Source organism: Lemur catta, chromosome 1, assembly GCF_020740605.2.
Source record: "Lemur catta isolate mLemCat1 chromosome 1, mLemCat1.pri, whole genome shotgun sequence".
In the NCBI taxonomy this organism is placed as follows: domain Eukaryota; kingdom Metazoa; phylum Chordata; class Mammalia; order Primates; family Lemuridae; genus Lemur; species Lemur catta.
The window spans coordinates 109,750,388-109,771,082 of record NC_059128.1 but is presented as its reverse complement, the minus strand read 5'-3'; the positions used below and the strand labels follow the sequence as shown (position 1 = coordinate 109,771,082).

The 20,695-nt window shown below is 50.8% G+C and overlaps 1 protein-coding gene and 1 pseudogene across 2 annotated transcripts; one reads left to right on the top strand and one right to left on the bottom strand.

Moving 5' to 3' along the window:
* Positions 1 to 1,734: 1,734 nt before the first annotated feature.
* Positions 1,735 to 4,867, top strand: LOC123635754 (annotated as a pseudogene). Its single transcript, XR_006734210.1, has 12 exons — positions 1,735 to 1,926; positions 2,443 to 2,593; positions 2,931 to 2,975; positions 3,071 to 3,174; positions 3,251 to 3,366; positions 3,453 to 3,558; positions 3,635 to 3,711; positions 3,794 to 3,837; positions 3,910 to 3,959; positions 4,039 to 4,136; positions 4,496 to 4,541; positions 4,625 to 4,867. The product of XR_006734210.1 is annotated as a very-long-chain enoyl-CoA reductase-like (transcript).
* Positions 4,868 to 4,920: 53 nt separating this feature from the next.
* LOC123634125 (NADH dehydrogenase [ubiquinone] 1 beta subcomplex subunit 7) lies at positions 4,921 to 8,928 on the bottom strand. The gene is made up of 3 exons (XM_045545437.1): positions 8,742 to 8,928; positions 5,558 to 5,726; positions 4,921 to 5,123 (listed from the first exon to the last, which is right to left on the bottom strand). Exons 1-3 carry the CDS (start codon positions 8,851 to 8,853, stop codon positions 4,991 to 4,993), a joined length of 414 nt encoding a protein of 137 aa, XP_045401393.1. The 5' UTR covers positions 8,854 to 8,928; the 3' UTR covers positions 4,921 to 4,990.
* Between the last annotated feature and the right edge of the window lie 11,767 nt (positions 8,929 to 20,695).

Sequence of the window (20,695 nt, the reverse complement as noted above, 5' to 3'; positions counted from 1 at the left end):
CTTGTTTAACTTAAACATTGTAAGTAATATTTGTCTTATTCCAGATACAGGAGTTGGAAGAAAGTATAACTAAGAAACTAGAAGAAGGTACATTGCCAAAATTCATTAATTGAGATTAGTTGTTGATTTCTGAAATAAACTATAAATAGCAGGTGAAGTCCCTTTCTGTTGCTTGGTAATAGATACTACATTAAATATTTTTTCTATATGATGCTGTTTTGGTTACTGTAGCCTTGTAGTATAAAGTCTTACCAAGGTGATGTCTCCATATTTGTTCTTTTTACTTAAGATTGCTTTGGCTATTTCTGCTCTTTTTTGGTTCCAAATGAAGCATGGAATTATTTTTTCTACATCTGTGAAATATGACATTAGTACTTTGATGGGGATTCCATTAACTCTATTAATGACTTTAGGCAATGTGGACATTTGAACAATGTTGATTCTACCCATCCATGAGCATGGGCTGTTTTTCGATTTGTTTGTATCATCTGTGATTTCTCTCATCAAAGTTTCTTAGTTCTTCTTGTAGAGGCCTTTCATTTCCTTGGATAAGTATATTACTAAGCATTTCGTTTTCTTTGTAGCTATTGTGAATGGTATTGAGTCTTTGACTCTCAGCTTGGCTCCTTTTAGTATATAAAAATGCTACTGGTTTGCATACATTGACTTTGCAACCTGAGACTTTGCTGAATTTATTTACCAATTCTGATTGGTAGAGTCTTTGGGTTTTTTAGATACAAGATCATATCATCAGCAAGAAGCAATAGTTTGTCCTCTTTCCTGATTTGGATACATTTTATTGTTCTTTTACCTAATTGCTCTGGCTAGGAATTCCAGTACTATGTTTAGTAGAAGTGGTGACCATGGGCACCCTCGTCTTCCAGTTCTCAGTGGGAATGCTTTCAACTTTTCCCCATTCAGTGTGATGATGGCTGTGGGTTTGTCTTATATGTCTTTTATAGTTTTGAGGTATATTCCTTCTATGCCTGGTTTGTTGAGGGTTTTTAATCATGAAAGGGTGCTCGATTTTGTGAAATGCTTTTTCTGTATCTATTGAGATGATCATACTGCTTTTGTTTTTGCTTCTCTTTATGTCCTGAATCATATTTATTGATTTACATATATTGAGCTATCCTTGCATTCCTGAGATGAAGCCTACTTGATCATGGTGAATTATTTTTTGATGTGCTATTCAATTTGGTTTGGTAGCATTTTTTAAGGACATTTGCATCTATATTCATAAGGGATATTGCTCTGTAGTTTTCTTTTTGGTACCTACCCAAAAGATACCTGGGCTGCTTGCTGGCCACTGGCTCTGGCATGGGGTGCTGGGAGGCACTGCCATGCCTGTTTCTGGGGAGTCTCCCTGCCCCGGGTGCTTTTGAGGGGCTGTGTCCACTCAAAAGCCTCTTTCAGGGCAACCCAGCTCCCTGGGGCTCCCCAAAAGCCCCTCCAGGGGAAGTCTGTGGCAAGGCTACTGGGGGTGCTCAGACTGCAACAGTTTTATATTTAGCTGGGCAGTGGCTCTGATGCCACTCAGGTTACATCTGGCATAGAAGCCGGCAGTGCCAGGGCAGGCTCGGGCGCCTTTCCAGCACCGCGGCAGAATTTGATCACGCCTGCCTGGCCCAGAGCTGCTTCCCGTGGGGAGGTTGGCGGTGGGGGCTGACGGTGGCAGCTGGGGCTGCTGGCCACCCTGGGCAAAGTCGAGCCGCAGGGCCAGTGGCAGGCAGCATGGACATGAGCTTGAGCATGGTGGCCCGGGAGACCAGCCCCAGCCTTGGGCCCAGCCTCAGTCCTGGCTTTGGTCCCGGCTTTGGTCTCGATGGGCTCCCCCGGCCCATCCCCCCCAAGCCAGCCAAGAATCCCAAAAAGGCCGTTCTCTTCTTTGAGGTGGAGATTCTGGACGCAAAGACGAGGGAGAAGGTGTGTTTCCTAGACAACGTAGGACCGTCGCATTGGCTGCACTGGGCTGGGACCCGCTCATTCCAGCCCAGGAGCTGTCCAGCTGGGTCCTTTGTGCCCCACTCCCCTGCCCTTCAGAGGGTACATGAGGGGTAGCTGTGACCCCTGGGTGTGGCCGGGAGCTGGCTTCCCAGCTGGGAAGGAAGCAGGGCAGCCTCACTGGACCCCGCAGGGCTTCAGGGCCTGGGGAGGAGGTGGACTGGCGCCAGCCCCTGCCAACGCCAGGCTTGGGGGAAGGGGTTCGGACCATTCTTGGGGAGGACAGAGGGCCTTCACTGTGGGGGAGTTGTGGGCGAGGGGGGGCGGTGAAGAGGAGGGCAGGGGAGCAGGCCCAGCTGCCCACGCTTAAGCCTGGCTGCCTGGTAAAACTGGAGCCCCCAGCCCACAGCTGTCCCCACACTGGCAGGGCCCTTGCTGTTTCTGCACTGGCCGTGTGGGTGGGAGCCCGGAGCCCAACCCTCCCCCTTCCCACAGTAGCAGTCTTGGCCCCCAGTCTATCCTCTCCCTCCCACACCCCCATCCGGGTCGGTCCGGACTCCCTCGGGGCGGACGTCCCTCTGGCCTGTGCTCCCCCAGGTGGAGCCCCAGGCCACCATCGCGGAGATCAAGAACCTCTTCACCAAGTCCCGTGAGTCCAAGGCCCGCCATGCTGCCTCCCCCCCCCCCCCCGTGACCCCTCTGGCCAGGAGCCTCTGGGAAGGACCCCATCCTGCGTGCTTCTACCTCCAGGGGTCTGCAGAGATGTCCCCCAGCGTGGCCCTCAGCAGTAACGCCCTTGCTGGGCGTTCAGAGGGACAAGACCCTGCTTCTGCCCGCGCTCTTCCGGCCTGTGTCGTGCCAGGGGGTGGGAGGGGCTGCGGGGTCCCAGAGCCCCGGGAACCCAGACACAGTCGGGTGGGCAGCGGGCAGCGAGCAGGCTGAGCCCTGCCAAGCTGTGGGCTGTGACCTCCCTGGTCTCCCCGCAGATCCGCAGTGGTACCCAGCCCGCCAGTCCCTCCGCCTGGACCCCAGTGAGTACAGCTGCCCGCCCGGCCACCCCTGGGCTCCCGGGTGGCAGTGGAAGAAGGCCCTGGCAGCCCCTGAGCCCTGGCCCGCCTGTCTGCAGAGGGCAAGTCCCTGAAGGACGAGGATGTTCTGCAGAAGCTGCCCGTGGGCACCACGGCCACATTCTACTTCCGGGATCTGGGGGCCCAGATCAGCTGGGTGACGGTGAGTCGACCCCACCCGCAGTCCCCTTTCCCATCAGCCACAGCGGGTGACTCACCTTGCCTCGCTGTACCCTCAGGTCTTCCTGACAGAGTACGCGGGGCCCCTTTTCATCTACCTGCTCTTCTACTTCCGGGTGCCCTTCATCTACGGCCACAGATACGACTTCACGTCCAGTCGGCAGACGGTGGTGCCGTGAGTGGGGCCAGGCCCCAGGGGGCGGCTGGTGGAGGGTGGAAGCCCCGCCGGGCCGGCCCGGCTGAGTCCGCTCCCCCCACCAGCCTCGCCTGCATCTGCCACTCATTCCACTACGTCAAGCGCCTGCTGGAGACGCTCTTCGTGCACCGCTTCTCGCACGGCACCATGCCTCTGCGCAACATCTTCAAGGTGAGGCCTCGCCCCGCGGAGCCCCGCTACCCGCCCCGCCGGTCCCCGTCACACCCCTGCCCCTGCTCCCTTCCAGAACTGCACCTACTACTGGGGCTTCGCCGCGTGGATGGCCTATTACATCAACCACCCGCTCTACACGCCCCCCTGTAAGTGGCCTCGGACCGCGCTCCCCGCGCACGCCCCTTCCCCAGGCCCTCCCCTTATCCGTCTCATCCCCCTGCTTCCCCTTCAGCCTACGGAGCCCAGCAGGTTAAACTGGCACTGGCTATCTTTGTGGTGAGGAGGCTGGGGCTGGTGGCAGGGTGGGGGGCGCCGGTGGGCTCTGGGCTGACCCTGCTCCTCTGACAGATCTGCCAGCTGGGCAACTTCTCCATCCACACGGCCCTGCGGGACCTGCGGCCGGCTAGTGAGTGGCCTGCTGGGGCGGGGGCGGGCTCGGAGGGGGCCGGGGGGCGTCTGACTCGCCCCTCCTGTCCTGCCCCTTAGGGTCCAAGACCCGGAAGATCCCGTGCCCCACCAAGAACCCCTTCACGTGGCTCTTCCTGCTGGTGTCCTGCCCCAACTACACCTATGAGGTGAGGAGTGGCCCTGCCTTTATCCCTTAGGGGGCTTGGGGTCCCATGTGGAGGGGCCAGCCCCCAGGAGGGGGCACTTGGCTTGGCAGCTGCTTTCGCAATCTGCACTTGTAACATTTGGAGGGGGAGAGTCGGCGACCTCTCTGGGTTTGGGGCTTGGGAGGTGTGCTAATGCTGGGCTTCCATCATACCACCGCCTTCACTTGAGGTCCCCCCAGCACTGGAGTCGGGTCCCCACACCCCCACTCAGGAAGCTGAGTCCTGGGCATCCACATGCACAGGGGCTGGTGGGGCTGGACAGAAGAGCTGGCCTTGCCCAGCCCGGCCTGCCCTCACCCTCCCACCTCCTCTGCCCACAGGTGGGGTCCTGGATCGGCTTTGCCATCATGACACAGTGTCTCCCAGGTGAGCCTGCCGCCCCTCCCTCAGCAGGGCCGTACCCATCTGGGCCCGGCAGCCCCTCCCTACGCCCCCGTTCTTCCCCACAGTGGCCCTTTTCTCCCTGGTGGGCTTCACCCAGATGACCATCTGGGCCAAGGGCAAGCACCGCAGCTACCTGAAGGAGTTCCGTGACTACCCACCCCTGCGCATGCCCATCATCCCCTTCCTGCTCTGAGCCGCTCAGCCAAGCCCAGCTGTCGTCCCCAACCCCAGTGTCATTCTGGAGGAGGAGAGGGGGCCACAGCTCTCCAGTACCTGGAATAAAAGCTGCCTGTCCCTGTCGGACTCCATCCCTGTGTGTTTCTTCTATGGGCTTGGGGACCACCAGGCAGCACCTCTGCAGTAAGAGTGGGCTCAGCTGAGGAGCCTCGAGGCTTTTATTTCTTTGGTCCACAGGGTTGGGGGTGGATCCCCTATAGAGCCACCTCCGGAGCCACCTCTCCGGGCCCCTGGCCCCTGGCCGCCTCTGCCTCCCTCTTCTCACGCCGCTTCTTCCGCTGGAGCAGCCGCCGCTCGCGTTCATACTCCTTCATGCGCATCACGTAGCTGGGGCAGAGCACAAGGAGGGTCACCAGGCTCTCTGGCCAGCACATGGCTCTCCCACAGCCCTGGGAAGTGGATGGGACTGGGACAGTGTCCCAGAGCACCCATGTGCCTGTGGTTCCTGTTGGGAGCGCCCAAGCAGGTGCCGGCCGCTCTGACTCCACCCATTGCCTCCTTGGTGGCCACCAGGGAGCCCCAGGGAAGGGCAGGGGCCTCCCGCTGGAACCCAGGCTGGGCCACTCCTCAGGTGGCTTCAGCCCTCTGCCCCACCCAGGTTTTTCCTCTGTGCCCACCCAGCAGGGCCCTGGAGAGTGTCTTTTGGACTAAGGTGGGGCCTGGCTGGAAACCTCAGCTAGTTCACTGTTCTTGGCTTCTGGAGCCTCACCCTGCTGGGGGCCAGGGGTGTGGCAGGGGCTTGGGGTGGGCCTGGGGCTCACTCGAGGTGCTCGCAGTAGTTCCAGTCGTGCTGCTCGTGCTTGCAGGCCAGGAAGTTGGGGAAGCTGTCACGCTTGCACTTGAGCAGCCGGATGAGGTAGTGGGCGCAGTAGTCCCGCTGCTGGAGTGTCAGCTGCGCGTCGTTCATCTCCTGCTGCGTGGCCACCATCTCTGCGGGGAGCAGGCGGGGCTCAGCCAGGCGGCCTTGCCTGGGCCCTAACTGCCAGAGGCTCCCCAGTGGATCGATGCATGCGACATCAGGGAGCCACATCACAGGGGTGTCCCCCCTGGACGACTGGGTGGCAGATGGCAGTGGATTAGGGCCATCCTCTGACAGATGCAGTATCTTAAAGGGATTCCTTTTTCTAATTTGCATAAAGGCAACCCAGACACTGAGGCCCAGAAGGAGAGGGGTGGCTCCCTCGCCATCGCCTGCCAGGGCACGGCAATATCTCTTGATGGCTCCCCCAGGGATACCCTCCCTCCATGGCCGTCCGGACAGTCCCACTCTGCAGAGCCCGAGCTCAGGAACCACGCTCTCCTTCACCACAGAATGCACTGTCAGGTAACGCAACTTACCTGAGCACGAACTGGGCTAATAACACCTGTGAAGTACTTAGGCGCGTGCCTCCAAGGACAGCCAGACTAGCTGTGGGCCCCGGAGCCCCACCCACGTAGCAAAACCTGACCCGGGACAAAATCAACTTCAGGAGGAGGCCAACTGGGGCAGTTAGGAATCACGGGCACGCACCCCAGCCTGTGCCTGCCGTGCCCAGCAATCCTGCGCTCCTTCCCGGCCACCTTCCTCAGCTCTCTGCCCCTCTCTCTTAGCCCAGCAGGGGCCACTTAGGACCCAGCCTTCCGCACCCTCCTTACCGCGACACCTTTCTTGGTCCTGGCTCCTTTCTCTCTGCCCAAGGGAGAAAGGTGTGTGCACGTCTCAGCTGACTCCCTCATCTCACTCAGGCCCAGCTCCTCCTCTCCTGCCCCCGTATCCCACTCTCTTCTGGCTTCCACCCCACCCCACCACTGTCCAGACACCCCAGCACACACACTAGGCTTCCTCAGCCTCTCACTTGCTTTCTTTCTCCTCCTGTGGCTCCTCCTGCAGCGCACCTTCCCCAGGTCTCCTCCCATCGCTGAGCTGCCAAACACTGGCATTCCAAAAGCCCTTTGCCTGATCGCCACCCCGTATGCTGAAAAGCCCAACGCGGTCCCTGCACCCTATACCTCATCTGAGGCCTGGGCATCCATCCGCCTGCAGCCCTCTGCCAGTTCCCATGTCAACTTGATGCCACCTGTCCCTGGCACTCCAGTCAGCCATGCTAGATGCCTCCCTCTTTTGTATCTTACAGTCAAACAACTTACAATCAGCCAGCAGCAAGGACTTCTGGGGCCCCTACTATGTGCTAAGTGGTGGGGATACAGCAGTAAACATGACACACAAGCATCCCTGGCCTTGGGGGGAAGTGCAGAACAAATAGAATGTAGTGTCTCGCAGAATGTCTGGCGATGGTTAAGAATGAGGGAGAAAAACAATGCAAGAGAGAGCAGGAGTGTTGGGAGAGGAGCATGAGAAAGCGAGGGAGTGAGTTATGCAGATACCCGGGGGAAGGGCACGCCAGGTAGCAGAACAAGTGCAAAGGCCTAGAGGTGGGAGGTTAGAGTTAGGCAGGATGCCCCAGGAGTTTCGGCCTGAGCACAAGGAAGGATGGAGTTGCCAGTTACTGGGACAGGGAGCACAAAGGGAGGGGCAGGCTTCCCGGGGTGGTCAGGAGCTGTGGTTTGTACCCACCGAGTGTGAGATGCCCGTTAACACTGCATGGAGATGCCAAGCAGGCAGTGGGATCCATGAATCTGGAGTTCAGGGTCAAGGCCCAGCTGGAGATAAAAACTTGTGAGCTCTGGTCCCCAGACAGTACTTGAAGCCAGGGGATTAGCAGAGACTCCCCCCCTTCCCCCCAGGGAGTGGTGGACAGAAGAGAGAGGGCCTGAGCCTTGCAGCATTGCAAAAGGGAGGTGAGGAATTATCAGTGAAGCCCCCAGTGAGGTGCGGTCCTGGGAGCCAGGTGAGGAGGGGCTTCCAGGAGGTGGCAGCATCAGCTGTACTTGATCAGCTGTGCTTCTAGCTTCTCAAGGCTAGGTAAGGGCTGAGGACTGACAATGGTGTTCAGCGATATAGTTGGCGGAAGCTGCACAGAGACAGGCGCCAAGGAGGGGGAAGAGGTGAGTTTAATCAGGGTAAGCAAGGGAGAGGAGAGGGGGTTGCTGGCGTTTGCAAAGCAGGGTGCCGGGGCAGTGGTAAGGAGGTGGGTGGACCAATGGACTGTAGGTTCAGCTGGGGCTGAAGGGCTACCTGGAGGCGGAACACTTGAGTGGTTATACCACCTCCCAACATTCTCTCAAATCCAACCTCTCTGCACCCCCACTGCTTAGGGCCTCCCTGTCTGAAAGTTGTCGCCCACCCAGCAGACAGCGGGAACTTCTGACAGAGTAAATCTGATTGTGTCCCTCCATCTGCTTCCAAGCACTGGCTCTCCCCTCTTTGTCTGGTTAACTCCTACTCACCCTCCTTTGGCTCTTTGCTTCCAGCCACCGCCCCCTGGAAGCCTGCCTTGTTACCCCCCAGGTGCTGCCCCCGAAATCTGCCTCGTTCCACTATCTTCCCCACGGGGCTGAGAGTTCCCTGAAGACAGTGCTTGGATACCCCCAGTTCCCTGCTGCAACCAAGGTGCCCAAAGCGGGACCTGGTCCAGAACTGGCGCTCGATATGCCTGTGATACCTACTACATTAAAAATAAAAGCATCACGCAGGACAGTCTGCGCGGCGCAAGCCACGGTTTTCTTGTGCATACCTAAAAATAGCTGCGACATCGGGACAGGGGTACGACGAACGTGTCCCTTCTGTGCTAAACCCTGCACGGCGCCCACTGTCCCAGGACAAAGCCCCGCTCCGAGCGCCTCACTCCTCTCCGCTCTCTGCGCCCGGGTTTGCTCCAGCCGTGCCCTCGGCCGGGGACGCCTGCACACTCAGGCAGGGCCCCGAGCGTCCCCCGGACTCCTCCGGGCCGCAGCCGGAGCTGACCACAGACACAAGGCGCGAACCTCGAGCCCAGCCCTGGGGACCCCGGGGTTCGGGGTCCCGCGCCCCGCTCCCGCCGGCCGCGCCTGCGCACTGGGCCTCACCGCGCTCCTTGCGCTCGGGGAAGCCGTAGTGCGGCGGGAAGGTGGGCATCCGCAGGGGGTCGGGCTCCACCGAGGAATCGCCCAGGTAGCGGCGAACCAGGTGAGCCCCCATGGCTGCTGTCGCCACGGCTTCCCGCGGCCGCCGAGGGTCACCACTCTCCCACCCGGAAGCACTGCCCCCTTCTCCAGCCACGGCTTCCGGGTCGCTCGGGACGCTGTGGGGATAATAGAGATTCCAGAGGGTCGGTCTGGTTCGCCTTTCGCCACCTGGCGGTCAGGAAGAGGCATGACAGGTGCGGCGCCCCCTCGCGGGATAGAGTCGGACCCCAGAGGGAACGTCCCTGAATCTGGAAATCCATCTGGGTTGGAGAGAGGGGAACGACGTGGGCCTGCGGCCTCCCTCAGCCAGGTCTGGGCCGCTCCTGGTAGCCCGAGTATAGAGCCCAAATGTTATTTTTCATAAAAACGTTTTTGTTTGAAAACATTTGAATTTCTCTTAATAAAACCACACAATACTGATTATGTAGTGAACATCATAATTGTTAATGAATTATTTAAAGTAAATATTTTAATTGCTTGAATTTAATTTAAATAAACAAATTAAAGTTATTTGTAACATTATTTAAAGCTGAAAATTTAAATCCTATTGAATATATTATATAATATATATATTTTCATCTGGCAAAGCATTTATTGGGCATCTACTGTATACTGGGTCCAGTGGTCAACAAGGCAGATATAGTCCTGGCGTTGTGCAGCTACAGTCTAATGGGAGAGAAAAACATTACATAAGAAATTATGCAGGCCGGGCGCGGTGGCTCACGCCTGTAATCCTAGCACTCTGGGAGGCCGAGGCGGGTGGATCATTTGAGCTCAGGAGTTCGAGACCAGCCTGAGCAAGAGCGAGACCCCCGTCTCTACTAAAAATAGAAAGAAATTATATGGACAGCTAAAATATATATATAGAAAAAATTAGCCGGGCATGGTGGCACATGCCTGTAGTTCCAGCTACTTGGGAGGCTGAGGCAGGAGGATCGCTTGAGCCCAGGAGTTTGAGGTTGCTTTCAGCTAAGCTGATACCATGGCACTGTAGCCCGGGCAACAGGGTGAGACTCTGTCTCAAATTTTTTTTAAATAAAGTAAAAAAAAGAAATTATGCAAATAAGAATAGATTCAAAAATTGTGATATGAGGGGCCCATGAGAGACAAGAAGGAGGGAATGATTTTAGTTTGGATGGTTGGGGGGTATAAAGGGATTTCCACTCCTTTTTTAAAAAAAAAAAAAAAAAACATTTTAAAGATGAGGTCTCACTCTGTCACCCAGGCTAGAGTGCAGTGGCACCATCATAGCTCACTGTGGCCTTGAATTCCTGGGCTCAAGTGATCCTCCTGCCTTAGACTTCCAAGTAGCTGGGACTATAGGTGCAAGCCATCATGCCTGGCTCCACTCCTCTTTAAGAGCCTGAGTATCTTGCCTTTTAAGGAACACACTGAATTTTCACGCATTTTTCCTTTTATATTTAGTTGACATGTAATAATTGTACATATTATGGGATACAGTGACATTTTGATGCATATGTACAACGTGCAATGATTAAATCAAGTTGGCATATCCATCACCTTAAATATTTATCATTTCTTTGTCTCATGGACATTCAAAATCTCTTCCAGCCTTTGGAAAATCTGCACTAAATTTTTGTTAACCATATTCACCTTATAGTGCTACCAAACACTAGAACTTACTGCTCCTAGCTAGCTGTAATTTTGTGTCTGTTAACCAATCCCTCCCTATTCTGCCCTCCCTGCTACCCTTCCTAGCCTCTAATAACCACTATTCTCTCTACTTCCATAAGCTCGTTTATTTTAAGCTCCCACATATGAGTGAGAACATGTAGTATTTATCTTCCTGTGCCTGACTTATTTCACTTAGCATAACCTCCAGGATCATTCGTGCTGCTGCAAATGACAGAATTTCATTCTTTTTTATTGCTGAATAGTATTCCATTGTGTATATATGCCACACTTCCTTTATTCATTCATCCAATGATGGGCACTTGGGTTGATTCCATATCTTGGCTATTGTGAACTGTACTGTGATAAACATGCGGGTGCAGGTAACTCTTTGATACACTAATTTCCTTTCCTTTGGGTATATACCTAGCAGTTAGACTGCCGGATCATATGGTAGTTCTATTTTTAGCTTTTTGAGAAACTTCCATACTGCTTTCCATAACAGCTGTACTAGTTTATATTCCTACCAACAGTGTATAAGAATTCCCTTTTCTCTGAATCCTTGCCAGTATTTGTTATTATTTTTTTTTTTTGTCTTTTTGATGATAGCCATTCTAACTGGAGTGAGATGATATCTCACGGTGATTTTGATTTGCATGTTCATGATGATTAGTGATGTTAAGCCTTTTTCCATATCCATGTTGGCTGTTTGTATGTCTTCTCTTGAGAAATGTCTATTCACGTCCTTTGCCCACTTATTAACGGAGTATTTGTTTTTTTCCTGTTGAGTTGTTTGAATTCCTTGTATAATCTGGATATTAGTCCCTTGTTAGATGTGTAATTTGCAATATTTTCTCCTATTCTACAGGCTGTCTCCTTGAAAGGGTGTGAAACTCACATGCAGGCAGAGAAAGGGGCAATTAGGTGCTGTGAGTTTATTTCTCTTACGTTCTGTTTGATAGTTTATTTTTCTCTATTAGGTTATTAGTAAGACCACCTTTCACTCCTCACTCTGTTAATTGTTTCCTTTGCTGTGCAGAGGTTTTTAGTTTGATATAGTCTCATTTACCTATTTTTGTTTTCGTTGCCTGTGCTTTTGAAGTCTTATGCATAAGATCTACTGAATATTTTTGTAGAAGTAAGACAAGTTGCAATTATATTAATAATATTCTTCTAGTTGTTACTGTAGAGAATTGGTATTGCATTTCACATCTGTTACGTTAGGGCTTACCTATATGCAAATTTAAGAATGTGATACATTGTTTAATGTCACCAAATACTGAGTTCCTTGGCTTCTGTGTGCAACTGTAACAAATGCTGTGCTAATTTGTCACTCTCTGGAATCCTAAAGTGGAGCACAAAGAGAAGCCATTGAACGGGTGCTTGGCAGTATTGGGAAATACTGCTCAATTATGCAAGAATAAATTTCATTTCACATGCTGTCGTCAGCTGCATTGTGTCTCCAAAAACGGGTTGAAGTCCCAATGCCAAGAATCTGGGAATATGACCTTATTTGAAAATAGGGTCTTAGCTCATGTAATCAAATTAAGATGTGGTCACACTGGCTTAGATGAATATTAATCCAGTGACTAGTGTCCTTATAAGAAGAGGGGAATTAGGACACAGAGATACACCCACAGGGAGAACATCATGTGACAAGGGAGGCAGAGATTGGAGAGATGCATCTATAATCTGCAAGCCAAGGAATGCCAAGGGTCACAGGCAACCACCAGAAGGTAAAAAGGGGCCAGGAAGGAATCCCCCCAAGATCCTTCAGAGGGAACATTGCTCTACCAACATCTTATTTCAGAGTTCTAGCCTCCGGAACTGTGAGATTATAAATTTTTGTTTATTAAAGCCACTTAGGCTGGGTGTGGTGGCTCACACAGTAACCGCAGTGCTTTGGAAGGCTGAGGTGGAAGGATCACTTGATGCTTGGCATTCCAGATCAGACTGGGTGACACAGTGAGACCCACGTGTACAAAAAATAAGAAAAACTTAGCTGAGGATGGTGGTGCGTGCCGGTAGTTCCAGCTACTCCAGAGGCTGAGGCAGGAGGATCGTTTGAGCCTAAGAGTTTGAGGTTACAGTGGCCTGTGATCGTACCACTCTGCTCCAGCCTGAGTGACAGAGCAAGACCCTGTCTCTAAATAAAAAACAGCCACCTGGTTTGTGGCCCTTTGTTACAGCAGCCCTGGGAAACTAACATGTGATGCAATTTCCCTTTTCTCCTACTTAAACTTGCATGGTGCTCAAACAGTCCTCACTGTTTCTGTCATTGTCAGTGACACGACCAGAAGTCACAGGATTCAGAATATTGGCCAGAGAAGCAGGAAACCCTCCCTGAGGGCCTGGATGGCATTACTGCTGAGAGCAATGTTGCCATGTTTAGAATTACGATTGTTCTATGCCAGCTCTGATCATGGGATCCCAAGGGACAGTGGTGTTCTGTGTTCTTCAATACATTTTGTGTGTGTGTGTGTGTGTGTGTGTGTGTGTGTAGTATGTGAGGTCCTCTGAACGAGCAGGGTGCCTCTGCCTGGGTGTTCCGTGAAAGGGCTGTATATGCAAAGCAACCCTCAAGTGCTCAAGGAACTGAGAAACCAAAGAACAAGGCAGACAGATCCAGTTTCACAATATAGGATGATTTGTTTAGGGGAACTTATTGACAGAACATAGCCGTGGGTGGCTACAAGATAGATCTCAACCACAACCCCCTAGACCCAGCCAGGGCTTATATCTTGGGCAAAAAGTACACGTGCTCTGGAAGGAATATGTAGGTGGCCACGTCACAACTTATATATGCAACGACATCCAGGGCTGTTTTGGAGGAAAGGTGAAACTTACAAAGAGTGGGTGTTTCTATATAAAGAGGAATATAGCAACTAGACATTTTGGAGGCATTTCCAGACTACAAGTTAGTCAGGCATATTAGCATTTAAAAATAAAGTCACTCTTGTCCCCATACTGAGTCAAAGGGGAGTCCTGCTGTTGAGAGAACAGCCATCCTGGGTTAGAATGCTAGTTATATGGCCTGAGCAAGTGCTTTCAGCTCTCTGTAATATGGGAATACCAATGTTAACATTGCACAGACTAAATGTGTTAATTTCTTTTGGAGACAGAGTCTCACTCTGTTGCCTGGGCTGAAGTGCCTTGGATCTGGAGGGGAGGGGATTAGGGTGAGGGCGATTTTAGGCAGCATGTGTGAGGGTGAGGAGGTGGCTGGGCCTCAGTCATGATCCATACCCTTCTTGTTTTTTATCTATTTTTGTGAATTTTAAAATTTTTATTTATTTATTTTTCTATTAATTTATCTATTTATCTTACTTCCTCCCTTCGTTGGGGTCTCAGTCTGTCGCCCAGGCTGGAGTGCAGTGGCCTGATCATAACTCACTGTAACCTCAAAATCCTGGGCTCAAGCGATCCTCCTGCCTCAGCCTCCCAATCAGCTGGGACTACACGTGCCACCACCATGCCTGGATATTGTAAAAAAAAAATTATTGTAGAGATGGGCGTCTCTCTATGTTGCCTAGGCTGGTCTTGAACTCCTGAGCTCAAGCAATCCTCCTTCCTCGGCCTCCCAAAGTGCTGGGATTGCAGGCATGAGCCACTGCACCTGGCCCCCTTTCTGTTTTTTTCTCTGTCAACCATCTGACAAGGAAACTTTCTTGTGTCCCCTGCCCACCCCACCCCCAGGTGCCCTGGTTTGTTGCCCACAGCTCCCCATCTCTCCCCCTTCTTCCTTCCCTCCGCCTCCTGTCCTGCCCCTTCTGGTCTGCACCAGGCAGGAGCTATATTAGCATTTTGTGAGCAGAGCAGCCTCAGAGGCCCCATGTGTGGCCTGGTGGGGAAGGAGATTCTGAGTGGTGTCTGCACCTCACCATGGTCTGCTGGGTGGGGGATCAGGTGATCTTAGTAATTTAGTTTCAGGTAAGGAGGAAAACAAGCTCAGTGAGGCCTCACCAGAAAATCCCTGGGGAAGGCCTCGCTTCCACCTAGGGGCAGAGAAAACACCTGTAATCCAGGTGGGGTGCTAAGGACACTGGGGATTGCTGCTGTCTGTGGTGAGGGTGGCTGGCTGGTCTTGGAGGGATGAATGAGGACCTGCAGTGGCTTGGCCCTCGGGAGTAGCTTCAGTCAGGGCTTGCTTGGTTGGCAGGACGGTCACTCTCATTCAACAAACATTCGTTGAGTACCTACCCTGTGGCAGGCTGTAAGAAACAGTGAACAAAACAGACACAGTTTCCTGTCCTTGTGGTGCTGAGCTGCTAACAGGAAGAAGACAGGCAGTGAACAGATAAGGAACTGAGACACGTGCAAGGAGAAAAATAGCCAATAAATAAATATATGAGAAAGGCTGGCTTGAAATTTTAAATATGGCCATTTTACTTTATTCTTTATTTTTTTGTTTCGAGACAGGGTCTTGCTCTGTTGCCCAGGCTAGAGTGCAGTGGCATCACCATAGCTCGATGCAACCTCAAATTCCTGGGCTCAAGCGATCCTCCTGCCTCAGCCTCCCGAGTAGCTGGGACTACAGGTTTGCACCACCACACCCGGCTAATTTTTCTATATTTTGTAGAGATGGGGTCTTGCTATGTTGCCCAGGCTGGTCTCAAACTCCTGAGCTCAAGTGATCCTCCCACCTTGGCCTCCCAAAGTGCTGGGATTACAGGAGTGAGCCACACTGTGCCTGTCCTGAAGCCTCTTTTATAAAGGCATTAATCTCATTCACGTGGGCAGAGCCCTCACAACTTAATTACTTTCCAAAAGGCCAATGGGGATTCAGTTTCCAACTGAATATCGCCAATAGGGATTCAGTTTCCAACATATGAATTCTCGATGGACACATACATTCAAACCACAGCAGTGGTATATGTTTCCCTGTTAGTGCCACTTTAGCTGCATGCCACGTATTTTGAGACACTATGGTTTCACTTTCATTCAATTGAAAATATTGTAAGTTTCCATTTTGACTTCCTCTTTGACCCATGGGTGTTATTTAATTTCTAAATATTTGGGGATTTTCTGGATATTATTCTGTTATTTATTTCTAATTAATTTGGTTATGGTCTTAGAATATACTTTGCATGATTCCTAGTCTGTGATTCTCCTTTTTATTTTAATCCTCCAAATCCCCCACATATATCTGATTTTCCTCTCCTGCTTTATTTTTCTCCTTCTCCTCCTCCTCCTTCTCCTCCTCCTCCTCCTCCTCCTCTTCCTCTTCCTCCTCCTTCTTCTTCTCCTTCTCCTTCTTCACCTTCTCTTTTTTTTTTTGAGATGGGTCTTGCTGTGTTGCCCCAGCTGGAGTGCAGTGGCTATTCACAGGTGCAATCATAGTGCACTACATTTCAAACTCCTGAGCTCACGTGATCCTCCTGCTTCAGCCTCCTGAGTAGCAGGGACTATGGGAGGCCACCAGGATGATGAGCTAGTTTTTAAATATATATATTTTTGAGATAGAGGTCTTGCTATGTTGCCCAGGTTGGTCTTGCACTCCTGGCCTCAAGTGATCCTCCTGCCTCAGCCTCCCGAGTAGCTGGGACTACAGGCATGTGTCACCACATCTGGCTAATTTTTCTATTTTTGGCAGATATGGGGCCTTGCTCTTGCTCAGGCTGGTCTCAAACTCCTGACCTCAAACAATCCTCCCAGAGTGCTAGGGTTACAGGCATGAACCACTGCGCCCAGCCAAAAAGTGCTCTTGATAGGCAGAGATGCTGTCAGTCCTATGTACCCACCTCTCCCCCATTTACTTTTTCCCTTCCCCTTGCCCCATCCATGTGGATCCTGATAATCCCCGTGAGTGCTTAGTAGGTGTTCGCTGAGTAGGCATGCTCTTTGTGTAAATTAATGGGGCAAGTGTAATTTTGTTACATGGATTTATTGCATAGTGGTGAAGTCAGGGCTTTTAGAGTACCCATCACCCGAATAATGTACATTGCACCCATTAAGTAATTTCTCATCCCTCCCCTCCCCCCACCTTCCCAAGTCTCCACTGTCTGTCACTGCACACTCTTTATTCATGTGTTCACATTATTAAGCTCCTGTTTATAGGTGAGAACATGCAGTATTTGTCTTTCTGTGTGTGCCTTCTTTCATTTAAGTTGGACTCCAGTTCCATCTATGTTGCTGCAAAAGACATGATTTCATTCTTTCTTAAGGCTGAATAACATTCTGTTGTGTATGTATAGCACATTTTCTTCATCCAATCACCCATTGATGGACACTTGAACACTCCATATCTTTGCTATCGTGAATACTGCTGTGATAAATATACGAGTGCAGGTATCCTTTTGATACAATGATTTCTTTTCCTTTGGGCAGATACTCAGTAGTGGAATTTCTGAATCAAATGGTAGTTCTACTTTTAGTTCTTTGAGAAGTCTCCATACTGTTTTCCATAGAGGTCGTACTAATCAACATTCCCACCAACATAAGCGTCCCTTTTCTCCGCATCCTTGCCAACATATGTTATTTTTTGACTTTTTAGTAATAGTCATTTTAACTGGTGTAAGAGGACACCTCATTGTGGTTTTAATTTGCATTTCTCTGATGGTTAGTGATGTTGAGCATTTTTTTTTTCATATGCTTTTTGGCCATTTGTAGGTCTTCTTTTGAGAAATGTCTATTCGTGTCTTTTGCAGACCGGCTCTTTTTTCCTTCTCAGACAAATCTACATTTCCCCATCTCTCAAATGGATACATGGTCACACCTGCCCACATGCAGGTTGGAAAGGTTCTATGACTCCAGGCAGCATAACTGGCAAAATCCCAGTCCCTGGACTTAGCTTTTAAGGGAAAGCGAGGCTGATTTGCTGCCGTTCTTCTACCTCAACAGGGCTGGGGCCACACCCCCTGCCCACGTGCTAGGAAAGGTTTTTCCCTTGTGGAGACTCTGGCTTGCTTATTTTGAGACTGTCAGGTGAGACATATATTCTATTTTGTTTAAGCTACTCTTGTTCTGAATCTCTGTAATGGAAACCCAGCCTAACCTTCTAACTTGTACATGGGGCTGATGGATTTTTTTTTTTTTTTTCAAATTGTTTGAACCAATTTGAGTTGCATTTCCTCTTCCTTTTAGTGGAAAGCCCCCCCAAAAGGAATTGGGGTCTTTCCTTTTGGGGTACGTATGAGTTTCCTATGGTGACTCTAACAAATCACCACTGGCTTAAAAAGTGGAAACTGATTCTTTTACCGTTTTGGAGGTCAGAAGACCAACAATCAGTTTCGCTGGGCTGAAACCAAGGTGTGGGCTGGGCCGTGCTCCCTCAGGAGGCTCTGGTGGAAGAATCCGTTTTCATGCTTTTTCCAGCATTCTTAGCTGCTGGCCCCGTCTTGCGTCTTCAAAGCCAGCGGCATAGCGTCTTTCATCAGTGGCCACATTGCCATCTTCTGTGTCAAATCTCTGCCTGTCCCCCTTTTACGTGGACACTTGTGATATAATTAGTTAATTAACTAATTAATTAATTTATTGAGTCAGAGTCTTGCTCTGTCACCCTGGGTAGAGTGCGGTGGCATCATCATATCTCACTGCAGCCTCCAATTCCTGGGCTCAAGCGATCCTCCTGCCTCAGCCTTTGGAGTAGCTGGGACTACGGCATGCGCCACCACACCCGGCCAATGTTTTTCTAGTTTTAGTAGAGACGGGGTCTTGCTCTTGCTCAGGCTGGTCTCAAACCCCTGACCTCAAGCGATCCTCCCACCTCGGCCTCCCAGAGTGCTGGGATTACAGGTGTGAGCCATGGTGCCCAGCCTCTCTGCCCTCCTTTACAGCAGAGCTCAAAGAGTGGTCCTTGCTATGGATTCTTTCCTCCACTCAAGGGTCTGGAGCCTCTCCAATTAGGGTCCCCCAACATGCCTCCCCCGCCCACCGAAACCCTTCCAGTCAAGGTCACCGATGACCTCCACATTGCCAGGTCCAGGGTCAGTTCTCGGTCCCCTTCTGACTCCGCCTTTCCGCAGCGTTTGGCACGGTTGAGTTCCGTTCCTTCCTCACCTGACTTTCAGGAGTCCACACTCTCCTGGATCTCCTCTCCCCTCTCTGGCTACTCATTCTTGGCTGCCTTTGCCTTGGATCTTGTGGCGGGTTGAATTGTGTCTCCCCAAAAATGATATGCCCAAGTCCTAACCCCCAGAACCTGGGAATGTGACATTTGGAAAAAGAGTACTTGAAGATGTCATTAAGTGAAGGAGCTAACAATGAGATCATCCTGGATTTCAGGTGAATCCATATCCAGTGACTTGTCTGTTTATAAGAGAAAAAAAGAGGGAAGTTTAAGGAACACAGACACACAGAGGAGAAGGCCATGTGACGGCAGAGGCAGAGATCAGAGTGATGTGGCCACAAGCCAAGGAACGTTTGGAGCCACCAGAAGGTGGAAGAGGCAAGGAAAGACCCTCCTCTATAGCTTCCAGAGGCAGCATGGCCCTTGTGACACCTTGATTTCACACTTCTCGCTCCAGAATTGGGAGAGAATAAATTTTTGTTTCTTTAAGAAACCAAGTTTGTGGTCATTTGTCATGGAATCCCCAGGAAACTAATACAGACCTTTGATTCACACTCACTCCCTCAAGAGCTCACCCCATCTCATGGCTTAAAATATTTTCTTTAACTCATAGCTCAAATTATATACGTCTTGGCTGGGCACAGTGGCTCACGCCTATAATCCCAGCACTTTGGGAGGCCGAGGCAGGAGCATCGCAGGAGGCCAGAATTTCGAGACCAGCCTGGGCAATAAGCAAGACCCTGTCTCTAAAAAAATAAAAATTAGCTGAGCTAATAGTGGTGCACACCCATAGTCTGGCTACTCAGGAGGCTGAGGCAGGGGGATTGCTTGAGCCCAGGAGTTAGAGACCAGCCTGGATAACATAGCGAAACCCCATCTCTACAAAACATTTTTAAAAATTAGCTGGGTGTGGTGGCGCATGCCTGTAGTCCCAGCTACTCTGGAGGCTGAGGCAGAAGAATCATTTGAGCCCAGAAGTTCAAAGCTGCAGTGTGGTTTGATTGTGCCACTGCACTCCAGCCTGGGCAACAGTGAGACCCTGTCTCTTAAAAAAAAATTATATATCTCCTGCTTAAATCTGTCCCCTGACTTCAGCCTTGATTATGCAACCAGTGATTCTACCTCTTCTCTTGATTATCTAATGGGTATCTCACACTTCACATGTACAAAACCCAAACTCCAAATTTCTACCTCCCCCATCCTTCCTCTCCCACTGGCTTTCACATCTCAGGGATGTGATGTGCAGCTCTATTCTTCTAGAAACTTAAGACAAAAGCTCTGGCATCATCTATGGCTACTTTTTCCTGCAATGGCTTCCCAGTGTAGTTAGAGTAACGTCCAGTCTTTTCTCCATAGAGAGTTTTCAGCAGGGGAGCAACAGATTTTGATCAACATTTTTAAATGTTGCTCTCTGTTCTGGGGGGAGATGGATGATGTGGGCTGTTAGGGACTGTACAAGTGCTCCTGGGCAGGGTACTTCAAATGGCTTCAGTCTGGTCATTCCACAGGCTTCACTTGGATCACGGGAAAACTGCCACATCTTTGCCGTAAAAAAAGATGCAGCCACTTCCATTGTACTTTTCCTCCTCCCCATGTCTGTCCTTTTGTTTCATGCACTTTTGAGTATGAGTCCAAACCCCATCCTCTGGTTTCTCCAAGGGGTGGGCAGGCCTCTCCCCTTCTTTGTAAGTTTAACTTTTTAAATACCCTCATGCCAAGCTCAGGTTCTGGATAGATGACTCATACATGACTCTCAGATTTTGCAAGTTCTGCATATATGGCTGTGATGGCCAGCCTTTAAGAGACTTTCCAGTGATCCCTGCATCCTGGTATCCATGCCGTTTTGTGGCCTTCTCCCAGAATGACTCAGAGCTGGCCCATGTGATAGAGTCCTGTATAGTGGAGACCATAGTTTGTGACTTGTGAGGTTGGGTCATAAATAAAATATATATAAAACTATATTATTTATTTCTGTGTCTCTTTAGCGGTTGATTGTCTCTCCTTGAAGGAAGGAGCGTTCCACCTTTTTCACCTGAAGCATGGTGCTCTCTCAACTGCAGGGGCTATGGTCCTTGTCACCTCTATGCATGGGAGAAAGGCAAGTGTGTGTGTGTCAGGGGTAGGTCTGGGGGCTTCCCCTCAAGGTAGGTTTGCATGTACTTGACTTTTAAAGGAAGAGGGAACTGAGAGAAGCCCAGACATCTGAGTAGGAAGG